General features: G+C 36.7%; 1 protein-coding gene across 9 annotated transcripts in view; it reads left to right on the top strand.

Moving 5' to 3' along the window:
- The window catches only part of LOC118802178 (NACHT, LRR and PYD domains-containing protein 12-like), a 58049-nt gene that overhangs the window by 29239 nt on the left and 4825 nt on the right, over positions 1-23985 (top strand). For all 9 annotated transcript variants that reach the window (XM_036562662.1, XM_036562664.1, XM_036562655.1 and 6 more), the window contains 3 exons: positions 1266-1436; positions 4656-4829; positions 12566-12612. In XM_036562662.1, the coding sequence (XP_036418555.1) occupies positions 1266-1436; positions 4656-4829; positions 12566-12612 (392 nt within the window). The remainder of the gene's footprint in view (positions 1-1265; positions 1437-4655; positions 4830-12565; positions 12613-23985) is intronic.

The following is a 23985-nucleotide window of genomic DNA, read 5'->3' as shown; positions in this document are numbered from 1 at the left end:
ATTTAGCTGTTCTGCTCAATAAGATTATCCTTTATAAAAGAGCACAGTACATCTGTTTGCCATCAACAGCATTCTGACTGTGATTGGATAAACGCCTGGAAGACCAGCCAGAAAACCTGTATGCAGCATGGAATGTTTAAGTAGTATTTCTTTTAATGCTGTTCATGAATTAACATTTTTATTTAGTTTTCTAATTTTTTCCATTGATTTTCATGGCTGGTTTTAACAGAATACATCAGCACCTCTTCTAATTTCTAAATCACCGCCATAGACTGCACTGTTCAATTCCGTAGTATGTCCATGAACCCCCTGACCTGTACCTTTTATCTAATGGGGGGAAAACACCATTATAGACAAAGTTATTTTAAATTTACGGCATTCTCTATGCATATCTGATTTTACTTATACAAATTAAATGTATATTCCAGTCCATTTTTCTTGTTGCAGAAACCAAGAACAGCCCTGACACTACAATGTAAAATTTAAACACTATACTCAACTGAAGATTGTATTTAGGTCATAAAAATCACAAATCACATAAAGTGTGATAAAATATCAAAACCTTTTCAATAATCTTAAACTTATGTGACTTAAAGATCATCATCCAAAGTCAGATTTGAAAAAAAAATACTAATAAATTGAGCTGAAAGCGACAAAAACTCCACTTCTCTGCCTGATCAGGGCTACGTGTGCATTTGAGGCTGCACACTGCATTGCACTGGCACTGATGCTCATGTATGATGTAAACTAAGCAGCAGGCAAAAAACTGTGCTGCCCTCCATGGACAGGTTTAAGTTTCACATGTTTTATGTGTAAATGTTATGTTTTTCCTTTTAAGCATTTAGAGCTAATCAAAAAGAGTACTATTCATTTTGAGACAGGAAAGCTTCATGCTTGAGAGACCTTTTTTTTCATTAGAATTTCTGTGTGTGCCAGTAACTGTGAAACATATTTAAAAAAATTATTTGGAGTACTTCAAAATAAGGTTAGAGGTAGATTGAGCTAATTAGTGACAAAGACTTTTTTCCTTACCTTTTTGCCCATCTTTATGTGTGACAATAATTGTGGAGCTGACTGAGCATACAGTACGTACACACAGTTTGAAAAACGGCTTCTATATACATTTAGCCTATATGAATATTAAGCTAGAACTGGCAGTGAAAGCTATAGGCAGATAAATATGAATGTACTAGCCTGTACCCTGTAAGTTTAGGATTTACCCTGTTTTGTGCTTCTAAAAAGACATTATATTATTTAATGTCAAGGTTGGATCATTGTAACCTCGGTGGGAGCATCTGTGAAGCACTGGCATCAATGTGGAGTTCAGATTCACCACTGAAAGAGCTGGACCTCAGTAATAATGACCTGCAAGATTCAGGAGTGGAGCTGCTCTCTGCTGGACTGATGAGTTCACATTGTAAATTGGAGATACTCAGGTGAGCTTTCTGTCAATTAATTACTGCATGTAAAAATACTACGTGAATGCACAGTAGCCTATCAATAACACTGATTATAAAAATATGAAAATAAGTCATGCGCTTTTAATCTTTCCTTTATACCTGATACATACATGCTACCTCTGCATGGTATGAGCGACCCGGCATCATCACTGATATAGCTTGCGTGCACTGGCCGCAGCGCAGAGCAGCAACATAGTTATACAGTCATTGTTTATCCAAACAGATAAATAGTCAATTGAGCTGTTCTGCTCAATAAGAATATCCTTTATAAAAGAGCGCAGTACGTCTGTTTAACATCAGCAATCTGACTGTGATTGGATGAACGCCTAGAAGACCAGTCAGAAAATCTGTATGCAGCATGGAATGTTTAAGTAGTATTTCTTTTAATGCTGATCATGAATTAACATTTTTATTTAGTTTTCTATTTAATTTCCATTCATTTTCATGGCTGGTTTTTACAGAATACATCAGCACCTCTTCTAATTTCTAAATTTCCACCATAGACTGCACTGTTCAATTCTGTAGGACCATCGGAGCAGCATCTTGGCTGGGCTTGGCTTTACCTGAAGCACTGTATAATTTGGATAATGGATCAAAGATCAAAAAAAGAAACAATTAGACAATCAGTCAATAATGGGCAAGATTTCACCAGCCAGATTTGACTATGTAAATTCTAAGTCAGGGACACTGCTACAGTGAGGCAATTCTGGGTATTTGAATGAACAACATACTGCTTTACTTACAACTCATTAAGGCATGACTCTGAGCCTGGTTCATAAAACTTAAAGGAGCCACACTTTACCACACAAAATGTTGCATGATAATTAAGTTATATTTACAAAATAACTATGGTGGTATTTAGCCCACTGGTCTCTCCTTATGAGTGTAGTATTTTTACATGTGTCATCTGCAAAAGTCAATCAAAACTTTACATGAGGTCACATATTCTCAGAAAAGAAGTAAAATCAAGTCAAAGTTTACTTTATAATGCTTTTTAAAATTGACATTGTCACAAAGCACCTTTACTGAAAATGTCCTATCCCCCATGAGCGAGCAAAATGCAACATTGGCAAGAAAAAACTCCCTAAGAGCAAGAAGAAGAAACCTTGAGAGGAACCAAGACTCTAAAGGGGACCCCATCTTCCTCTGGTCGACACTAGGTAGCAAAACAAAAACATAAGCAAAATTTGCAGAAAGTAAGGTTTTACCGTTAATGTAAAATGTTATAAATAGAGAAATTTAAATTGTCATTGAAAAGAAGTATTTAGCTTAAGAACCGATGACTACTGTAGAGGTCTCTCAGAGTAACAAGGAGGAACAGATCTGTGAAAATCAGTCACTCTTACAAGTGAAAAACAGTATCACAGAGAAAACCATGAATGTCAATGACTAATGTTAGAAGACTACTATCTGATGATCATCTGTTAATATGAATATGAGAAGCGCTCAGAGTATTATGAGGCAGGAATGTGATGTCTATGATTAAATAATTAGAGTTTGTTCAAGCAGCAGTATCATGAGGAGGGTCAGTGGCATGCAGGTGAGACTTTCTGCACAGCTTTGGACAGCACAAAGCTCCATCGTGGTCAGACTGGTTCAGAAAGTGTTAAGCAAGGGGCACCCAATCAAGGCAGATGAAAAACAGCATCAGATCGTGCAGTATGGCAGCAGTTGTTCAGCTCAGCACAGACAGTTCTGTTAGGAGTGACTGAAGACAGAAGAGATATTACAGCCTACTTTACAGGGAGATCCTGAAGGTAACAAAGACAAGAGGGAGAGATGGGAGAAACCCTGAGATGTCAGTGCCCCTCTGTTCCACCATCAGCAAATGAGAGTGAACCCATGAGAGCAGCAGGACGACAGCACCAACACTCGCAGTTTACTAGAATACTGTATGTCCATGAACCCCCTGACCTGTACCTTTTTTCTAACGAGGGGAAAAAAACTAATTACCAAAGTCTTGACTAAACAAGTGGGTTCTTAGCCTAGACTTAAAGACTGAGGCTGTGTTCAAGTTCTAAACACTGACTGGAAGATTATTCCAAAGCTGGGGGCTTTGTATGAAAAGGCTCTATCCCCTGATCCACTGTTATTTCTAAGTAATACCACACATAAAAAAGCCCTAGTTAAGAATGCATGAACAGCTATCTTAGTTTCTCATATCTGCGATTACACAGATTTTTTTTGCAGAAATACAGAACAGGAACTACTTTTACTTGTTATTTACCAAGGACATTTCTACTTTTACTCAGGAACAGGAACTTTGTGTTGGAATATGTACATTCACTCATTTAGGAAAACAGGAAATTAGTGACTTAAATTTGTGGGAAATAATTGTTTATATAAAACTAATATATAACATTCTTAAGGGTCCTTTACTTCATAGCATTGCTAAAATTTAAACAAATGTCTGTGACTTTAGTTAAAGGCCCTTATGTCAATATAATGCCATATACAAAACGTTTAAAGTCATCTTTTGATTACTGGCATAAACTGTTTATAAATATACAATTGTTGTTTTACAAATGTTATTCAATTATTCAATGTGCTTGTGTTATGTACTGAATGTTGCTTGATGTAAACACAAGACAAATCTATGAATATTGTACTTTGTTAGATCATATTTTTTTTCATATTAAATAAACTAACAGTATTAAGAAACTGTGTTAAGTGAGGAGTAGATTAAATGGAAATAGCTTTGTTTTGTATGACTGGAGCTAACTAAATCTCACAAACCTCTCCTTACTGTGGCCCATAACTATATTTTAAATGTTTTTTTAAACTTTGCAGTGAAAATTAATGGCTGTTTCAAGCTCATGATTAAATGCCCCCATGTTTTCCAGTTAATAGTGAAGTTATCAGAGTGGGAAGATCCGTTTAAAATAGAATTTATAGGCACCAGAACAGCATTATTAGCACACAGGTTTGCCAATATTAACAACAACGGCATTAGGAACATATAGTTTTCCAGTATTTAATGATAAAAAATTTACAGGTGCACACTAACTCAGTATTTAGATGTTTCATCACAAGATAATCCTGGTTTAATAACTGTCTAATAAGTAGATTTTTTGAATGTTAATACATAGTTGTGAAACTGTCCATTTTCAGTATACTGCTGTTAAGTTTGGTTTAATATTTCATGTTTCTCAGTCTACCTCTGGTTATTTTCCTCTTTCTCTTCTCACTCTGCAGATTATCTGGTTGTATGATCACAGAGAAAGGCTGTTCTTCTCTGGGTTCAGCTCTGAGTTCAAACCCCTCACACCTGAATGAACTGGATCTGACCTACAACCACCCAGGAGAGTCAGGAGTGAAGCTGCTCTCTGCTAGACTGGGCGATCCACACTGCTCACTCAGCACACTCAGGTATCAACAACTGTGTTCAGAGGTTTGTTTTTTGTGTGTATGTGTAAGCCTGGAAAGTAATGATATTGAACTGAAGAATGTAATCATCTGCTTCTTATGTATTTCTGAAAACCTCCTCAGCATATTAATCCTAAGTATGAAGTAATAGTGTAACCATACAGTATATTTGCATGTACAGTATGACAACTATAATATAGTAACTGTACAGTATTGAAAGGTGACTGTACTGTATACTGTAGGATATAGTAACGTTACATTAATGTAGTGACTATAGTACAGTAAGTGTACAATCTACAGTAGTTCAATAACTGTGCACTATTGTTTAGTAACTATACTCAATTCTGTAGTATAATTACTGTGCACTATAAGATAGTAACTCTACTCTATATTGTAGTGTAATTACTGTGCACTATAATATAGTAACTGTACTCTGTACTGTTGTGTAATTACTGTGCACTATAAAATAGTAACTGTGCTCTATTGTAATACAATTATTATCTACTATATTATAGTAACTGTGCAGCATACTGTAATATAGTAACTGCACTTTATATCGTAGGGGTTTGCAAACTTTTTTTTCAGGTGACCCATATTTTTGTCATTGATTTTTTTATGCAGCACAAATAACAAATCTAACCCTGAACATTAATGAACAACAAAAAAAGAAATACACTTAATTTATAAGAAGATTGGGCCCATCTGTTCTATACCATCTCATCACCAAGTCACTAGGTGGTGACTGCTTCTCCAGAAAAACACTGTGTATTTCTTCCATCAAATTATTTATATTGGATGAAATGTATGAAAAAAGAGAAGTCTGTATGGAAAAGTAGATGTGTATAATACTGCACTCCCATTTTGGCATACATGGTCTCAAAAAGACAACTGTTGAGAGCACTACCTTTATTAAAGTTTACAGTTTTGACAAAGTCTTTCATTACCAGTTCCATCTCACGTGACATTTCTTTTGATGCCAGAGCTTCACGATGACTGAAACAGTGATTCCAAGTAATGTCCTGGACTGCTGCATCCTTAATCCTTTTAATAATGCAGGCTGCCCCATTGCTTGTTACATCTTTGCAGTTAGTTCAGCCCAGCATATGATTTGTTATGTAAGAGTTTATCTGTTCAGATGTCTGTTGTCTAATATGCTGGAAAGCAGTACTAAATGGACTTAGTCATTGTGTGATAGTGTGTGATTCCTGAGATGATATTTACAATCCTTGAGCCTTTCTCTAAAAAAAAAAGGACAAAGGCTTAGCTGCTGAATCACCACGACAGTTTGTTAAATGACACAGCAGATTTCCTGGTTTCAAACTCTTGTGTGCCACCTTTTCCCCACAAATAAGGAACATTAGCATCTTAAATGTTGGAAGAGTTAAAACTTTTAAAATAGTCCAGACTTTAAATATTCTATTTTTTCTTGGTTTGCTCAGAAGCAGCACTACTAGCTTGCTGCTCGCTGCTGTGTTCTAGTGTGCTTCCACCTGCTTACATCACAGCAAGGATGGCAAACTTTTTTCATTGTTTGTTGAGCCATTGACTCACTCTCTGTTTATCTTATAAAGGACGCCTTTCAATGCTTCTGCAATGACTGTTGTGGGCCTATTTATTTACCAGTTATGATTTTCGCTATTTACAAGAGCCAACAAATGAATAGTAGAAACAAAAGAAGCTATGTTAATTTGAGACAGGCTAACCAGAAACTCTGGGTGTCAACATCATCATAACTCAAGCACACACAAGGGGATGTTCAAGTGCAGGTAATTTTGGTGTTTTGTTTTGGTTTGTTTGTTTAATTACTGTAATATAATCATTGTATAGTATAATGTATTACAGTAACTGTCCACTTCAGTATAGAACAGTAACTGTCCAATATACTGTCATATATGAACTGTACACTACAGTACAGTATCTGTAAAGTATACTGTAATATAGAAACAGTATATTTTAGTATAGTATAACTTTATGCTATAGTAGTGTAACTGTACATTATTGTGTTCAGCTCCTTACAGGTGTTTCTGCATTCTGTCTAAAACATAGTATGGGATTTTTTTTAGCAATTTCAAGAAACAATATACTTGTAAATCTCATGTGTATAACGTTAACTTCTCACATAATTAAATGTTTTTAAAGGGTTTTCTAAAGAAATCTGAGTAGACAGGTTTACTTCACTTCAGGATTTTCTCCTGTTTATTAATAGGAATGTATGATACATTGGGTGTGTCTCAAAACCTAGTGAGCTCTCTACATAGACAGCATTTTACATCACAATATGCGCGCTCCCGACAAGAAGGCTGTCCCAATTCTTAGATATCTCAAATATGCTGCCTACTGAGGTACCTCATTTTGGCCGAATATCGAGAGAGCATTGGATGCTTCCTCAGCTGCTGAGGCAATCCCGCGATGCAGCGCGGCACAACTTTTGTTTGAAAATGGCGGGCAGAAACGCTTCTCCAGCCATGTCCATGTTGGCTAACTGTGATTCTGACAGCTGAAGTCAGTAAACGCCGGTCTCGTGCAGTGGGCGACGTCATTGCTGTCTAACTAGAGCGTCTCATTTATCTGTCTCATAAGGATAAATGACGGTCGGAACGCTGCCTACTTAGACAGCTGCCTATGTAGACAGCGGCTACTTAGAGAGCTCACTAGGTTTTGAGACACACCCATTGTGTTTCACAATATTTACAGTCACTTGGAAACAGCAGCAAGCTCTGTCAGGATTTTTAAGAGCTTTTAACAGAGCCCAGAACTTAATGATTTATCTTTTGTTTAGACTAGATTTTGTTAGAGCTGAAAAAGTTTTTCACACTGTTCTAGTGAGAAGAAGGGTACCACAGGGAACCGTCTTGTCCCCATCAAAACTTTTGTAAGGAGTTTAAGAGCAGTGTAGGACATTTATATATTAAATAGGAAGAAAAAGAAGAGAAGGTTTGCAGCCTTTTAAAATATCATTACATTTGTGCTTGTCAGGTTTACTTTCAGGGACCGTTCTGTCAGTGCTGCTCCAGCAGGTCCAGGTTCTCCTACTTAGTAGGAGAAACATTCCTGTTTATATATAAATTTATATACGTTTTTCTTTGTATTTTTGAGTTTTATCTGCATTTGTGGATGCAGCGACAAACTGTTTTCATAGACAGTGGTTTTCAGAAGTGTTCCTGAGCCCATTCAGTGATTTCAAATAGTTTTTAATGCAGTGCCGCCTGAGGGCCCAAAGATCACAACCAGTAAATATTGTTTTTTTTGGCCTTGTCCCTTCCACACAGAGATTTCTCCAGATTCTCTGAATCTTTTAATGATATTAAGTACCGTAGATGATGAAAAGCAAAAGTTCTTTGCTATTTTACGTTGAGAAACATTATTCTTGAATTATTGTACTACAGATCATGCAGAGTGGTGAACCCCTCCTCATCTTTACTTCTGAAAGACTCAGCCTTTCTGAGATGCTCATTTTATATCAATCAACCACCAGGTGTTTTTTTAGCATTACACAACTTTATCAGCCTTTTGTTGCCCCCGTCCAAAAACTTTTTTGGAACGTGTTGTTGGCATCAAATTCAAAATGGGCAAATATTTTTCAAAAAGCAATAAAATTTCTCACTTTCAACAACTGATCTGTTGACTTTGTACTATTTTCAATTAAATACAGGGTTTAAAAGATTTGCACATCATTGCATTTTGTTTTTATCTACATTTTGCAAAGCAAATGGGTAAATAAGGGTTTAAGGGTAAATTAAATTAATATGAGTATTTATTAAGGGATGAATTACAAGTATTTTTATTTCTAGCTTTAGCTCACTTTTCACTTTGAATAAGAAAATATTTGTGCTGTCAGCACCAAAATATAAAATAACAAGCAATAATGACAATGTAAAATTTGTGGATATTGGCTATTATACAGTAATAATCTCTTTTTTCATGAAAACAGAAAATTCAAATGGCAAATAAAGCTGTCAGAATTCACCATAAAGAGCTTTCAATACAAAAAAATTCTTTCATCCCTTTAACATGTACAGCAAGTAGAATCAGGACTAAAAAATCAACAGTTACTCTTAATAACAGTTATATGTTACAAACAAACAAGAATATTAACCTCTCAGCACAGTGGAACAGTGTAAGTTACTGAGTCTCTGATAAGATGCAGTAAATGGAACTCAGTTACCAGTCTGCAGCAGTGGGACTGATGCTGGAGGATGTCTTTGAATAGCCAGGTGAACTCCTCCTAAACAGAGCTAAAGAGAGTAAAGCTGCACCACAATGTCTGAGATACGCTCACAGAAAATGGCGCAACCCGATGCCCCTTGAGTCCCAAGTAGCCTCTCACAGAATGTTGTCAAAGCCTTCAATCCTCCCAGTACCCCACAACAAAACACCAACCCTCTCAGGTGTGTGTAGAAGAATGAACAGTTCCTTAGAAAAATCCCCAAAAAGCGCTGTTATTTCAAAAACACAAAGGCTTGGATATTCCAGACTCACTGAAACTGAGATGTGTCTGTCTCTGTCTCTCTGTCTGTCTCTCTTTCTCAGAAAAAGAGAGTCAGAGAGAGAGAGAGAGAAAGAAATAAAGAAAGAGAATCAGAGAGAGAAATAGAGAGTCACAGAGAAAGAGAGAGACAGAGAATGAGAGATAGACTCAGAGAGAGAGAGAGAGAGAGAAATAAAGAGAGAGAGTGGGGCTGAGCGAATCAACACAGTGCAGTTCTACAACGAAATAAATCAAGTCAAAGTTTATTTATATAGTGCTTTTTACAACAGGCATTGTCACAAAGCAGCTTTACAGAAAAATCTGGGTCCAAGCCCCCATGAGCGTCACCAGTGGCAACAGTGGCAAGGAAAAACTCCCTAAGAGCAAAGAGGAAGAAACACTGAGAAGAACCAAGACTCAAAAGGGGAACCCATCCTCCTCTGGTCGACAGCGGACAACAAACAGCATCAGTATAAAATATTAGAATATAAAACGGGAAAAACAGGTGGAGCAGTGGTTAATTAGATAGTCTGAGTTTATGCAGCAGCATCAGCATCAGGAGGGTCAGTTCATGCAGGTGAGGTTTGCACAGCTTCGTGCAGCGTGAAGCTCAATGGTGGTCAAAACGGTGCAGATCAGCCAACATTGTTTATATTGTGGTGGTCAGTGATGATATTGTGGTGGTCAGTGATGATAATGTGGTAGTCAGTGTTTATATTGTGGTGGTCAGTGTTGATATCGTGTTTGGACATTGTTTATATTGTGGTGGTCAGTGTTGATATTGTGTTGGTCATTGCTTAAGTTGTGAAGATCAGTGATGATATCGTGTTGGTCAGTGTTTAAATTGTAATGGTCAGTGATGATATTGTGGTAGTCAGTGTTTATATTGTGGTGGTCAGTGTTGATATCGTGTTGGGCAGTGTTTATATTGTGGTGGTCAGTGTTTATATTGTGTTGGTCATTGTTTATATCGTGTTGGTCATTATTTATATTGTGGTGGTCATTGTTTAAATTGTGGCGGTCAGTGATGATATCGTGTTGGTCATTGTTTATATTGTGGTGGTCAGTGTTTAAATTGTGTCAGGCCACTACAAATAAATCAGTGTTTGTGAGACACTGTATAAGTCAAAGCACTGTTCTCCTAAGAAGTGCTTCATAAGTGCACAAGAGTGCTTAATAAATATTACATAACCAGTTAATCACATCACTATATCACTTCTCTGAGTTCCTATGTTCGTATTCCCATATCATTACTGAGTTCTTATATTTAATTGTATACATTTGTACATTTGTCTTATATTTAAGTGTATACATATATACATATTATAAACATTAAAAATGAACTAATAAGTCTTGTTTAATGGCTACTTAATGATTTAATTCTAATGATTTTTTTATTCTCGTGTTGTGCTAATGACGTTTTTGTTTGTTTTTTTTGTTTATTTTATTTTATTGTGAATGATAAAGTAACAGTAATTACAATCATATAAGGTGTTAATTAAGACTTTATTTGATGTATAAGTTGTAATATAAGCTTCAATGTATTACTATCATTAGTTAATGATTAACTGACACATAGTCTAGACTCCATTACTGTACAAGAACCACAAGAACAACTCACAGTTCTTAAAAATGGCTAAGCAGTTATTAAAACACAGTAGAGTTAAATTAGGACTGGACATCCTAAAATTATATAATAGTGCTAGACAGTGAAATTTCCCTATGACCTGGAATAGAGATCTCATCACACCAGATGTTCACTGTAATAGTTTTACTGTAATACCTTTACAGTTCTGTGTGTTTGGTTAGTTTAGGTTTTATACAGTCTTTATTCTGTATCTAGACTTTCTCTCAGACACATATACTGAATACGTTCCTCTGCTGATGTGACCCTTTCAACACTGTCTCTGTTAACATGTTAAAACCTGTGTAAACATGTTTGTATAGTTTATTCAGTTTAAAGTTTTTAAGCTCACTTTTTCTTCAAACATCACAGGATGTGAAAAATCACTGAGAGCTATTTAAGTTATTTACTTCATGTTTAAAGATACTTTAAAATGTTTTGGTACAGTTTTACAAACTGCACTGTTTAAAGTTCAGATCACTTTAATTTTTATAACTTTCTAATATTCATTTAATGTAAATTGTGAGTTTCGTTCTTGTAAATTTTCACACTACAAACATCAAATTCATGGTAAATATATATCAGCTCCAAATACCGGTTATCAGTCCCTGATTACTAATAATCTTGAAAACCCATATCAGTCAAACCCCCACGCCCCCCCCCCAAGACACTACAACGAGCTTTACAATTCCACTCTCACTGATAACAGCCAGAGTCTGACCACCACACAGTGTATCTCAGCAACTGCACACACCCAGAAACAGACCCTCTCAGACCCCTCAAAGATAAACAGACCCCCTCAGACCCCTCAAAGATAAACAGACCCCTCAAAGTTAAAGAGACCCCTCAAAGATAAACAGACCCCTCAAAGACAAACAGACCCCCTCAGACCCCTCAATCACAGTCCAGTTCACCTTCTCACCAACACAACTCAAAATGATCCACAAAACCCACCAAAAACAATAAATCAATAACTGGATCAATGAAATTTCCCGAGTTAGTAAATTAGAATGTTACAGATTCCTGAGCAGAGAAACACACAGATTTAATCAGATTATCTGATTCAAATAAAATCCTAAAGAAACACTTTAAAATGTACAGACTCAGAGATCATAATGTAGAAAAAGGCTCCATAAGAAACACTGGAGGCCCAGAGAAGAATGACTCTGTAATCAGAGCAGCTCAGAACAGAAACAGACACCACTTTCTCTCCTCACGCAGCAAAAATAAAGATCTCAGAGAAGATTATTACAGTTCAGTTTAAACTGAGATCCACCATTAGAAGAGGAAATGATTCAACCTGAAGATCTGATACTGATGTGTTTAGGAGAGACACCAGGATGTGTTACACTATCAGATAAATGTGTTTACAGCTGTTACACACAGAGAACAGACTGACACACAACCTTAATCACACATCAGTGTATTTAAGTGTGTCTGAGTACAGATGAGATTTTACACTGGACAAATGTAAAACTGAGAGAGAGACAGAGAGAGAGAGACAGAAACTGAGTGAGAGAGAGAAACAGGCAGAGAGAGAGAGAGAGAGAGAGAGAGAGAGGAGGGTGAGAACATTTGAATGCGTATATTAACATGTGTGTGTCTGTCTGTGTGTGTGTGTGTGTGTGTGTGTGTGTGTGTGTTTAGAGTGGAACATGGAGGTGAGAACAGAATCAAACCAGGACCAAAGAAATGTAAGTACACACACTCACACACACACACCCACACACACACTCACACACACGCACGCACACACACACACACATACTTGTTTTTGTGAAAATCGTCACATAAACCTACAATATTGGAACACACCTTTCTGAGAGATCTGGAGATGAAAACAGTTCTGTGTTACAGAAAGTTCATATATTAAGTTCATCAGTTGATATTTTATTATCTACCGTCTTTAAGAGGTCTGAACTTTCACAGTACAGTCAGGACATTTTCCAGTTTAAGTGTTATGAACTAAACCATAAAAAACTAACAAAATAAGAAGCCGCTGTAACAGAGCAGAAAAATGGAAAAAACATTGATGCTTCTTTATTTTTGAATAATTTTGTTCTCCTTTTATGCTTCTAAAGTTTCCTTTGTACTACTTAAATGTTTAGCCTATTAGCACAAGCACTACAAAGGCTATCAGGTGACTCCATGGCCTGCACAGCATCAATTAAGGAGCCAAAATAACCAATCCTAAGAATGATCACCTGCTCAGTATACAGTAACGTCCATAATGTGCTGGAATACGCAGATCAGTGAGTTACAAGTATCAACCAAACTGTATTTATATATTTCTCAAACAACACAACATTCAGACGTTTAATCCAAGACCTTTGTGCACCATTTCTTTAGCTCCTGTAAGAGTTAATGCTGATGTTATGATGCTACAGCTGTAAAATCTTAAAATACTCTATAAATTCTATAAACTCTTATGTGGCTAAACTTTTCCATTCAACTTAATTATATCATATAAATATCACTTAATCTGTAACACTGAAGATTACATTCATGACTTAAAGCTCAAAAGCGCCTTTGACAGTAATTTGAGGATAAATACCTTTATTGACTATCATGAATCACAAACACAGGTGTGGTGAATCATCTGCACATATTTATTCCTTTGTATGGTCATTATTGACCAATCTTCCTAAATACCCATCCTGCTTTGCAGCATCAATTCTAGACACCATTGAAGCAAACAGAAAGAAAAAGAAGACAGAATCAGAGTTTTTCACGTTCAGTCTGGTGATCTGTGTGTAAAGTGTTGTTCAGCTCCAGGTGAAAACAGCCAAAACTCACCATTCATCCTGGTTGGATGAATGACTAGAGAACAGACATCCTTGCTGCTGATTGGTCAGCTGTGATGACATATGGTGCTCTTAAACATGCAGACTGATAATGTGAACCTTATTGTTCAGACTAGAGAAATTTTCAGTCACAGTGCTTCACAGACAATGAAACGTGTGTTTGAGAGAGTTTAAAAGGCGTCTGACGCTCCTTTATACAGCAGAATAACATCTACACAGCTTTAGTATTGGAGCCACAAAGCTAATGTAGCTAACAGGTTCAATTAGCCTCGTAGCTCCAGTGGTTAAGATAAAGAAACAAACTTCAGACACCAAACAGGTTTTGGCTCATGAGGCTTGTGAGGGTAAAACTGGATGAATTTGATTTTTCAGTGAACCATTCCTTTAGTTTCAAAACATTTTAAAGTAAAAACACACAAAGTTGCTCCTGCAGAGTAAAACACTTTACGAATGTAAAAACAGGATGATCATACTGACAGTCTCACAGTCCCAACTGTGTTTTGTAGTCACAGCATTTAGCAGCTTGTCTGTTTTTGTCACCCAACTGAAACCAAGACCACATTATATATATTCTCATGTTTAATTTAATAACTATAAAGCAGGCTGTTATCATCTGTGTGTGAACTCCAAATTGGCTGTATCCCAATATGAATAAGCCCCTGAGTGAATCCGTCAGCAGGTAATCTACAGTGTGTGTGGCTGGTTTCTATGGTGCATCAACATGGATCATTTTAGCTGACAGACACTGTACTGTACGTTTAGCTCTAACATGATTCCCACTATGGATTGACTTAGATATTAGATTTATTTATTATTGATTATTGATAATTTCATTTATTTTTATCTAGTCAGTGCTGCTGATGGAATTGAATTAATTGCAGTGGTGCAATGTCTGCATAGTCTCATATATATACTTGATTTCTTCTGTTTTTGCTAATTTGTCTCATTTAAATGTTTCAGATAATCCAACTAGTTTTAATAAAGATAAAAACAACACAAGTAAACACAAAATGCAGCTGTCATGTTCAAATGGGAGCTCCTCAGCTTGTAGGTTGGGGTTTGGATCATCCTGTCAGTCAGTATTTATGCCATCTTTCTCCTATGAGTGCTGAAGACTTACTCAGATGAGGGGCTGGTGGGACATTTACACTTACACAATTGCGATATTGACTTCTGTGGGAAAGAGGCTCTTTTCCACACCCCCCACCGAACTGTCATCAATAGATGATGGCTTTGGGGTGAATTTAGGAGATACTGCACGTAATCTCACAGGCCAGTCTTAACCCATTTCCACATTACTATCAATGCCAGTTTCCACCTCAGAATCTCAACACTCATCACACAAATCTGTTAATGTAACGTCAAGACATGTTTCTTTCAATGTGCTCGAAGCCTTAAGCCAGTTAAGCACGGGCAACAGGCTACTGGTCAATTCAAACACAGTAAAATCCACCTTCTGCATCACCAGAACTCCAGTTTTCAGTTGTTTGATATGATTACAGATTTCAATGTTAATCCTTTGGTAGAAAAGAAAATCTATCTCTAAAATTGATTTAAAGGTAGTTCTTAGGTACTGATGAACACGTTGTACCTTTCCAGACTCTCATTAAGCCCTCACAAAACAAACACTGCTCTTACTAAAGTCATGTTGGTCTACAAATATTATAATATAAATCAACACATGATAAAGTAATAGTGAATAATAAATAATGATAAAGTATGTGGATCTGAATCCATATTCAAAGTGTTATGTGTAAGGGCCCAGCCTGTGCTGCCGGCCGCCAGCAGAGGGCGACGATGGTGAGGAGCCACTAACACAGGCAAAGCCCTCAGGCTGATCAGCCCCAACCTGGCACACCTGTGGATTCCTCTACTTAAGGCTGTAGCAAACAGCAGCCCTTTGTCACACCTTTGTAGAGGGGTGACCAGTACGGTACTTAGCCCAGGTGGGTATTTAAACAAAAAGAAAAAGAAAAGAAAAGAACAGAAAATGAAAAAAGAAAAGAGGGCTGGAAAAAAAAAGAGAGAAATCACCCCAAACTACTTAAAAGCCCAAAAAGAATAATCACTCAATTTCTCTGCTGATAAACGCATTTCAGTATTATTGACCGAAAACGCCTCTCAGCGCCTCCGCCGATTAGCCGCTCTGAAGCTGCGCGCGTCTCGTCAGTTTTCCTGCTGTGTTTGTGTGCGTGTTTCCTAGCAACGGCTCGTTGGACACGTGCACGCACATCTAGAGCTGAAAAGCTGCGCGCGCACGTTCAGAGTCTTTTAATGTCCATCCAACCCCGCTGGACTGATCCAGATTTCAGGTTTATATTGCGGTTCAGACTCTTTACTGTGTGTTTTCTGAATAAACCAGTGTTTATCTGATCATTTCTGGAAGGATTCTTTATTATAGGAGTCACTGTTATTATAAGCAGCTGATAATGAACACCCAGCGTACTAAAACAGGGCTGTATTAGCTGGAATATTAGCCACATTGGCCCTGAACAAAAAACCCAAAGGCTTGACCTGCTGTGTCAGTCTGTCACAGGCAGTTTTAGCAACCTGCATGTCTCCTTTAGGAGAGAATATCAAGAAAAATAAGTCCGCCTGATGCTACTCATATACTATTTCACAGTAATAAGCCATGTAATGAACAATCATCAAAATTCTTATATTTTCAGCTCATAGACACTTTATTAACTTTCTCATTGACATCTAAGAGGTGCAGTGATGTTTTGAATAGATACAGTCAAAAATAAGTAAAAAAAAAAAACAAAAAAAAAACAGGCGGTTGGTAAAAATTTTGATCAAAACATGTCCAGTTTCATAAAAATATCAAACTTCTGTGGGCATTTACAACTCAGGTGATTACATATTTGAGAAGCCACATGTCTTCTGAAAATAAAAAAACATATAACATGTGGCTGTCTCATATAATTACTAGAGTTACAACAACTGAAAGAGGAACTGACAAAAACGGGGGAAAAAAACACACCTAATAGTGCTAGGGTCCTAAGGGTTAAACACAATGAATATGAAATGATATCTGAATAACCCTGTTATGAATAACCCTGTTAAGTGTTACAAGTACTGTAATAATCACTGTATTTGTGCTTCAGGACACAGCACTGATTTCTGTACCAGATCCTCACAAACCAAACCCTGTTCTTATAAAGCAGCCCTGAGTCACCTGTACAAAAACATACCCCTCACAACAGCCTCAGTCAAGTACACAGTAGGACACAATACTCAGCTTTATCTAATTAGGAATCGACTTCAAATATCAAATATTTATGTACCGGGATATCGGTCTCCAGACGGTTATGACGTGACTTTTCTTGAAGTAAATGTAGTTCTCATTTGATTCACATCATCATTTATCTGGAGCGATAAAAGAAAAAAAAAAATCAATGTATAGAGAACATCAACATCAGTCTTGTGGAAAATATTAAATAGAGGTCTTAAATTCAACCATGCAAAAAGTCAGCTAAGCTATCAGATCACTGACTGACTACAAATAAAGTCTAAACAGTGCCACATTCAGCTCTTATAAGTAATGTTCTCATAAACTAGACATTCTCAGTCTCATCTACTCACACATAAATCACTCCTAAATCAGAACAAATACAGAAAACCTTAAACACCATCAGTAACTCTCAGCTTAGTAGCTGAACTGCTAGTTGGCTCTGTTGTGCTGTTACCTGTGAACATGGATCAAAGATCTTTTCAGTGGATGATGTTACAGTAACTTTGTCTTTTGATGAACAAAAAACATTTTTGCGTAATATCTGGGGGTTAAATTAACATTGACTTTGTTTACTGTACAGTCAGAATGAGCCCTGGTTTGATAGAAACAGGATACAACGGTATAAACTTAGATGATAATAGACAGTAATAATGTTTAAGGTTTAAAACACACAGAAAGAACAATGAGGGATTAAATAAAGCCTCCAGACTATTAGATCAATATACATTTGATATAATATTGACTATTAGATTAATATAATATCAATATTAGAGCACTTTACACCCCTCCATGTTCTCACTTTGCGTTGAGTGGTGCACCATGTAAGGTTATCTCCTCCATAATCATACTTTATCTTCTCATCTCTCTTAATATCTCTTATTGTGAACAAACACAGGTGTGTTCTACCATTTACTACAATTTATTCATTATTTTTTAATTGGGATCAGCACTGTCGTTGACCAAGCGCCCAAAGGACCCTTCATCATCAGTGGCATCAGTGCTGTTTAAAAAAAAATTAGTAGTAATTTTTCTTTTAAAAACGTAACAAAAATATAAACAACATACATAAAATATACAGACGGTCTCAGTTTCACACTTGCAGTGAAAGAAAAGAACAGAATCTTTATTAATCTACATTATAAATCTGAGTTATAAAGTTTCCCCATTGTGTTTGAAATCTGGCTCTCCAAAAGAGTCAGAATCTTCTCCTGTGATTTGCTGTACTTTGTACTCCAGAATAAAACTTAGTTTCTCGATATTCACTTCTGCAAATACACCACGACCTAAAAGACGTCAGAGAAAAAGATAATAAATAAATGAAAATAAGGTGACGTTTTCTCAAACAGATTTTCTGAACATTATTCTTCCCTGATTCTACTGTTGGTTAATCAACACCAACCTTCTTCATCTTAATTACTAAACCATTTAAAAACCCTTTTGAAATCAACTGGCTGAATATCATTCAAAGTAAAAGATGTTACACTGTTACTTAACACTCTTACAGCTCAAATAAACATACCTGGTTCTTTGGGTTGAGTCTCCTCTGTATTTCAGTTGTGCTGCTGTAACAGGAAAAAACATGGCAGAATAAATGAGACAAATCAATTTTACACATTCATAGTATAACAATGACAATGTTCTACTCATCTGAGGCCTTTAATAAAAAAAGAAACAATGTTTTGCTGACGTATATAAACACTGAGTTAAGGTGCTCCTTAAACACCTCAGTGGTGTTTATCTGATCAAACCAATGCAATTATTATAAATTATTTGCTACAGACGGAATGAAGCTGGTGTTCATATTAAAATCTGCAAGGTGTGTAAAACGTCACACAAGTAAAACAATCATAAAACATGTTTTACATCCAACAATTCATTTCCATGGTATAAACATTACTGTATGTAATTAAAAACATTCATTTATTAAAACGTCAGTATAGACCTCACATAGATCATACTTTTCATCTTTCTCAGGAACTACAGCAGAACAGGTGTTACACTAAACGCTGCCCTGGTCAGTTTTTAAATCTGCAGAGCACCTTTAGGCCTTCAGCTGTTCAGCTCAGCTCAGTGGCCCATAAGAAACTGAGCATTTGTCCAGGCCAGACAAAACTTCAGCAGCCTCGAATGTTTCTGAAACTGCTGAAAAAAGAGGAAGGTGTGAATCAGAACTGGTCATTTAATATGTGAGAGGAAGAAAAAGTCGTAGTACTGTGGAAACTTTTTGCTGTACTTTTTAAATGCCAAATGCAAAGATAAATGTAAGGACAATGTTTACACATTTATATGATCAGTTTAAAACTGATTTAAACTAACCACCGTAGCTACCAGTGTAGCTTTTAATGTAAAACTAGATCACAAATTAGGGTAGAAGATTCAGTTCAGCACGGGCAACAGGCTACTGGTCTATTAGCTGCTTTATCGTCATCATCAATCACCCTAGAGACACAGTAAAATCCACCTTCTGCATCACCAGAACTCAAGTTTTCAGTTGTTTGATATGATTATAGAGTTCACTTCTACAGTATAGAGACAGTGACACTATCACCATACAAAAAGACTGAGCATCAATATATGTTAAGCGCAAGATCTTTATTACTTAGATATCATACTGTAATGTTAATCCTTTGGTAGACAGCTCTAAAACTGATTTAAAGGTAGTTCTTAGGTACTGATGAACATGTTATACCTTTCCCAGTCTCCCATTTAGCCCTCACAAAACAAACACTGCTCTTACTAAAGTCATGGGTTGGTCTAAAAACATTATAATATAAATGACACATGATAAAATAATGGTGAATAATAAATAATGATGTCAAAGAATGTGGATCTGAATCAATGTTCAAAGCGTTATGAATACAGTAATGATCACTGTATTGGTGCAAAGTCAACAAAGTATCTTGAAGTACAGTCGTCACAAACCAAACTGTTCTTATAAAGCAGCTTTAAGTCACATATACAAAAACATGTCCCTCACAACAGCTTTAGTCAAGTACACAACAGGACACAACAGGACACAACATGTCCTTGTAATCAATAATCGCAGGACACAGTCAAGTTTGTTATTCAGGGTTGGGATAGCTACTGAAAAATTAGTAGTTAGCTACTTTATATCTACTTTCCCAAAGTTTGTACCTGCTACAATTTAGCTACTTTTCCAGAAAGAGTAGAGGCTACTTTTTAGCTACTTTAAGAGCGCGACAGAATGTTTGAATCTCCGCCTGACACACCAAACAAGCCGAGCTGACACACCAAACAAGCCCAGCTGACACACCAAACAAGCCCACCTGACACACCAAACAAGCCGAGCTGACACACCAAACAAGCCCACCTGACACACCAAACAAGCCCAGCTGACACACCAGACAAGCCCAGCTGACAGTGTAAACAAGACACTGCATTTAATCATGAGCCAGAAAGAAACATACAACTGAAAATATACAAAAAGATGACCAAAAAGTGTAACCAACAATCAAACTTACACACCCAAAGGTGTGATATCCAACAAAAATTAAGACTAAATGCAAAGTCAATCATTCCAGGTTTTTCCTAACAAAAATCAACAAAATTGAAATAAAACTGCTCCAATTTAAACATTTCAACAAAATACACTGATCAGGTATAACATTATGACCACCTCCTTGTTTCTACGCTCATTGTCCATTTTATCAGCTCCACTTACTATATAGGTGCACTTTGTAGTTCTACAGTTACAGACTGTAGTCCATCTGTTTCTCTGCATATTTTGTTAGCCCACTTTTACCCTGTTCTTCAGTGGTCTGGACCCCCATGGACCCTCACAGAGCAGGTACTATTTGGGTGGTGGATCATTCTCAGCACTGCAGTGACACTGACGTGGTGGTGGTGTGTTAGTGTGTGTTGCGCTGGTCTGAGTGGATCAGACACAGCAGTGCTGCTGGAGTTTTTAAACACCTCAGTGTCACTGCTGGACTGAGAATAGTCCACCAACCAAAAATATCTGGTAACACTTTACATTAAGGGTTGCTAATCAATCATTAAATATATAATAATCAACTATTAGTTTCCCATTATTTAGTTATTAGTTAACTCTTCATTAAGCATTAGCTATTACTTAGTAATTGATTAAGCACTTATCAGTCAGTAATTAAGTACACTGTTAGTTGATAAGTTAGTTTGTCGTTAGTTTATGTCTTACTTACTCATTATCTGTGTGCTAATTGCTGCTTATTACATTGTTAATTAACTAATAAGTATTTTTCTTCATATAAAGAAGTAACGTGATAACTTACTAGCACTTATGTGTTAATCCCGCTAATTATCTGTTAATTAACTTTCCATCACCTCCATATATTCAGTTGCTTCACTTTTCTCACTTTGGTTCATTAAAGATGCTTATGGTCACATCTGACTGTAACATGAGCGCACAAGTTCACTGACGGTTTTGTTATTCATCACATTCATCTTGGCATATCTGTACTCATATCTGGTAGGAGTGCATGTAGATTTGGGCATAAATGCTGGACATATGGCTAATTAACCAAAACTATTATCAACATAATCTGTAATTGCAAAAATAAGAACAACAATAGAAAATTTACTGTACTTACTTTACATGCACATTGATATAAACAAGTGCTGCAACTATTTCATGTTCCATTTAAAGACACATTACACTGTGCTTTTGATTCATACTACTGACTCACAAACACAGCTTCGGTCATACACTGCAATAATACAGCATTTATTTTAGGGAATTAACTACACTAAACAATCACTCTACTATGTTAACAACACAGAGTATTTTGTTTTATTTCACATTTTATTTTTTCCAGTTGTTTTCATTTTAATACTATTAAGTTTGGTCAGCAGGGGAGGAGTGCACTCACTGCTGGACATCAAACTCCGCCCATGAGCACGGCCATTAGCTTTCATGCCAAACACTGCCGTTTTATTGGCTGGCTACTGAAACATCTGCATGAATTAGGGTGTGCTTCATGTAAATGATATGTAAATGAGGTGCTGATAGGCTGATTCCATGCACTGAAGCTGATTTATCATTTATGCTCAAATCTGCACTTGTTTCCACATTGTACAAAATTGTTATGAATCAGACGCAGAGCAGTTCATACCTTATAAAAGGCAAAAAAGGTGTTCTTTTTTTACGTAACTTTGATGATTAATGGCCATTAGATCTTTACATTTTGACCATTTATTACTTCTTAAATTCCTCTTACTTAATCATTAATTACTTTTTAAATTCCTCTTACTTAACCATTAATTACAAAAGTAAAGATCTAATGGCCATTTTGTCATGATAGTGCACGAAAACTAACATATGTCTGTTGTAGCTCAGTATTTGAGCATTATAGTTCACTGCTAATGCTTAATCTGGACTTAATCGCGACTCTTTGTGAAAAGGGCCCATGGCCGTTAGATCTTTACATTTTGACCATTAATTACTTCTTGAATTCCTCTTACTTAACCATTAATTACTAATTTCGTGTCCCTTCAAGTAAAGTGACAACACAAAAGCAGTAATTAATGATTAAGTAAGAGGAATTTAAGAAGCAATGAATGGTTGATTAAGTGGTATTTAAGAAGTAATTAATGGTCAAAATGTAAAGATCTTATGACCATGGGCCCTTTTCACAAAGAGTCGCGATTATGTCCTGATTAAGCATTAGCAGTGAACTATAATGATCAAATTCTGAGCTACAACAGACATGCGTTAGTTTTTGTGCACTATCATGACAAAAGGAAGTGAATGGAAGCACTGATTTAACTGTAAACACAGCAAACACAGCTAAAATGCTGTGTGTGGTGCAGCCCTGCTTACTGCTGCTGCAGCTGCTCACATCAAGCAGTGTCTCTGTAGTTGAACAACATGCCAGCGATTTCTGTAATATTTCTGTTTTCAAAAGAAATTAAAGTTCTTCTGTGTAGTATGAATTTAGTAGACGTTGTTTAGCTGTAGCTAGCTAGCAACGCTAGAAGCCATTTCTAACTAGCTGTATTCCCAAAATAAGGAAGCTAGTTAGCTTTCATCACCTGCTGCCACCAGCCGGCTAGCGTGGAGCAGGTTCTGACACATTTAGCTACAGGATGCAGCGACTTCTGACAGAAACGCACACAAAAACTTTTATATGTAAAGTCTATTTTACAGACCTCGTTTAAATGGTATTAGCTTACGGTAGGCTAGCAGGCTACAGTCGCTAATTAGCTAGCCCACCATTAGCAGTTTGAGCACCAGCTTCGAATGAGCAGCAGACTTTAAAGCTAAGTTAGCTCTAACGCTAGCTATGTTAGCGATCTGCCAAACAGCATTAATCTTATAGTTTCATTTTTGAAGCAGCACTTCAGAAAACATCCACCTTTCACTGCTCAGTCAAAAACGAGACTCCCAGCTGAAAAAAACATCTGAAAAAGCTGCTTCATGTTAGCCGGGCTAGTTTGGTTAGCAATAGCTTCTAGCCAGTATAGCCAGCTCAATATAAACAGAGTCTATAACATTCATGCTACATATAAAAGTTCTTCTTTCTTTTGAAAACAGAAGATTACAGAAATCGCTGGCGTGTTGTACAAAGACACAGAGAGGGCCTGAGGTGAAGCAGCTGCAGCAGAACTGCAGTAAAAACAACAAACTGCATTTTAGCTCTGTTTACAGTTAAATCAGAGCTTCCGTCCACTTCTCACTCTCACTGTCACAGCCGTGCAGGAAAACTACAATACAGCTGTTGTAGCTCAGTGTTTGAGCACTATAGTTCACTACTAAACATTCTGACATCGCGTCTGCAGTAGTTAACTGTATGGAGAGGAAGTGAGTTTTACCCTGCTAATGCTTAAACCGGAAGTAATCATGAATCTTGTGAAAAGGGCCCATTAATCATCAAAGTCGTGTAAAAAAGAACATTTTTTTTTGCCTTTTATAGGTATGAACTGCTCTGCGTCTGATTCATAACAGTTTTGTACAATGTGGAAGCAAGTGCAGATTTGAGCATAAATGATAAATCAGCTTCAGTGCATGAAACCAGCCTACCAGCACCTCA

Source organism: Colossoma macropomum, unplaced genomic scaffold, assembly GCF_904425465.1.
Source record: "Colossoma macropomum unplaced genomic scaffold, Colossoma_macropomum, whole genome shotgun sequence".
NCBI classification, from domain to species: domain Eukaryota; kingdom Metazoa; phylum Chordata; class Actinopteri; order Characiformes; family Serrasalmidae; genus Colossoma; species Colossoma macropomum.
The sequence above is the reverse complement of the archived record's forward strand: the minus strand, read 5'-3'. Positions and strand labels throughout refer to the sequence as shown.